General features: G+C 33.8%; 1 protein-coding gene across 1 annotated transcript in view; it reads left to right on the forward strand.

Moving 5' to 3' along the window:
• The window catches only part of LOC111386423 (transcription factor GTE9-like), an 8,526-nt gene extending 8,111 nt beyond the window's left edge, over window positions 1-415 (forward strand). The window contains exon 11 of the mRNA XM_023010888.1: window positions 344-415. Within this exon, the coding sequence (XP_022866656.1) occupies window positions 344-415 (72 nt within the window). The remainder of the gene's footprint in view (window positions 1-343) is intronic.
• Window positions 416-1,681: the final 1,266 nt, after the last annotated feature.

Raw genomic sequence — 1,681 nt, forward strand, 5'->3', positions numbered from 1 at the left:
ATGTAGAGATTATCTAAGCATTTATTGTGCCAAAATTGTCAACAATAAATCAAAGTCTTTAACAAACCAAAACCATTTGTAGAACACAAACTTCAACCAAGTAAGAAGATGAATATTGAAGAACAAAATGAAAGATCAAAGACAATACTAAACATTCATCAAAGTTTCACCCTTAGCTCTAGCTAAATGTTTAGAAATACATAGTGAAATGTTACAAAGAAAATGAAGGACACTAGAATATGATGGAGAGAATTTGATTCTTCAAAATCGTGGCCAAGGTCCCCTTTTATAGGCAAAGGAACATCCATAATTCAAGTAGGCAATACAACTTGTTTCTGTTCAGCTTCAAGACAGCTGGAACATGCAACTTGATGCCAATTTTCAGATATATTGTGCAGCGAATTTGGACTTATAATCAACAGATAAATTATTTCCACCTGAGTTAGATTTCCATTGGTTTAAATATCAGGTTCATTGGATCTATATAACTCCAGATATGACAAAAATAATAAGTGCTGCTTCACAGGTAAAGCTGTATCCGGCAGGTAACAAGCTGGACTTTGGACGGTAATTTTGGCTGCTTTGTGATGCGAATTTGACTTCTTCCAAAACATGAAAGTTGTAGAAACGTGCCTTGTCTTTCCAACCCAACTTGAATCACCTCGATCCAATGTCTGAAGCTCAAGTTATGATTATTTTACCAACAGCTGCTTCTTGCTTGAGACAGTCACTATTTTTGACTTTTCAACATTATTTTCCTCCACTTGCTCCACTTGTTCTAATTTGGAAATACAAGTGAAACACATCAAATAGATACTCTTTCAAATGTATAATACTCATGCCACCATGTATGTAAATACGTATTTCAATTAATTGCATTTTTAACCTTGTATTTATGGAAATTGAATTTACGGCATGAGAATTGGAATTAGAGACTAACATTAGCGTTTTTAAACAAAGTGAATGTAAAATGCCTTCTAAATGATATATCTTTGAAGCACTTTTAGACACTAATCAAATACAATGATACTTCAGCCCTTGTTTCAAGTGCTCAACTGTAAAAGAAGTCATTTTTGTCTAACTTCTAATAAAAAGGGAAAGGAAAGTCTACTATTCATGCAATAGTAAATGAATCCAATTTTACTATACATGATGTCATTTTTTATTTTTCATTTTGTTTATGTCAAACAAATGTTCTTCTACACATCATCTTACTAGCATTAAAAAAATAAGTGGAAATTATAGAGGATGTCAAATTTTTCCAACACATCTACAAAAATGTCACTTTTTTTTTTTACATTACAAAAATGTTATTTTTTGACATATTTGCCCCTTTAGGTAATTTGAAATACCCTACAGGTCCCAATTAAATGAGAATTGACTAGTGAAGAGATTGTACAATCTAATGTCAGGCTGAAGAATAAAAAATACCTACCAAAACCAAAGAACACGTTTCCTAAAGAAGAAAAATATCTATCATTCCCCTTAAGGGTTAATCTTCTCCCCTTAACCCTAACTCCCTAACTCTCTCACTGTGTATCTCGTTTCTCTGATTTCAAATCCATAGCGTCGTTGCCGATCGCCTTTCTACTGTCCAGAGCCGATGAAGTCCACAAAACTACAACAATCCCGTGCTGTCGTCTGTGTTGAAAGAGCAGGGCTGGCCCTGTCATAAGGCCAA

The sequence above is a fragment of the Olea europaea genome, unplaced genomic scaffold (assembly GCF_002742605.1).
Source record: "Olea europaea var. sylvestris unplaced genomic scaffold, O_europaea_v1 scaffold355, whole genome shotgun sequence".
NCBI lineage: Eukaryota > Viridiplantae > Streptophyta > Magnoliopsida > Lamiales > Oleaceae > Olea > Olea europaea.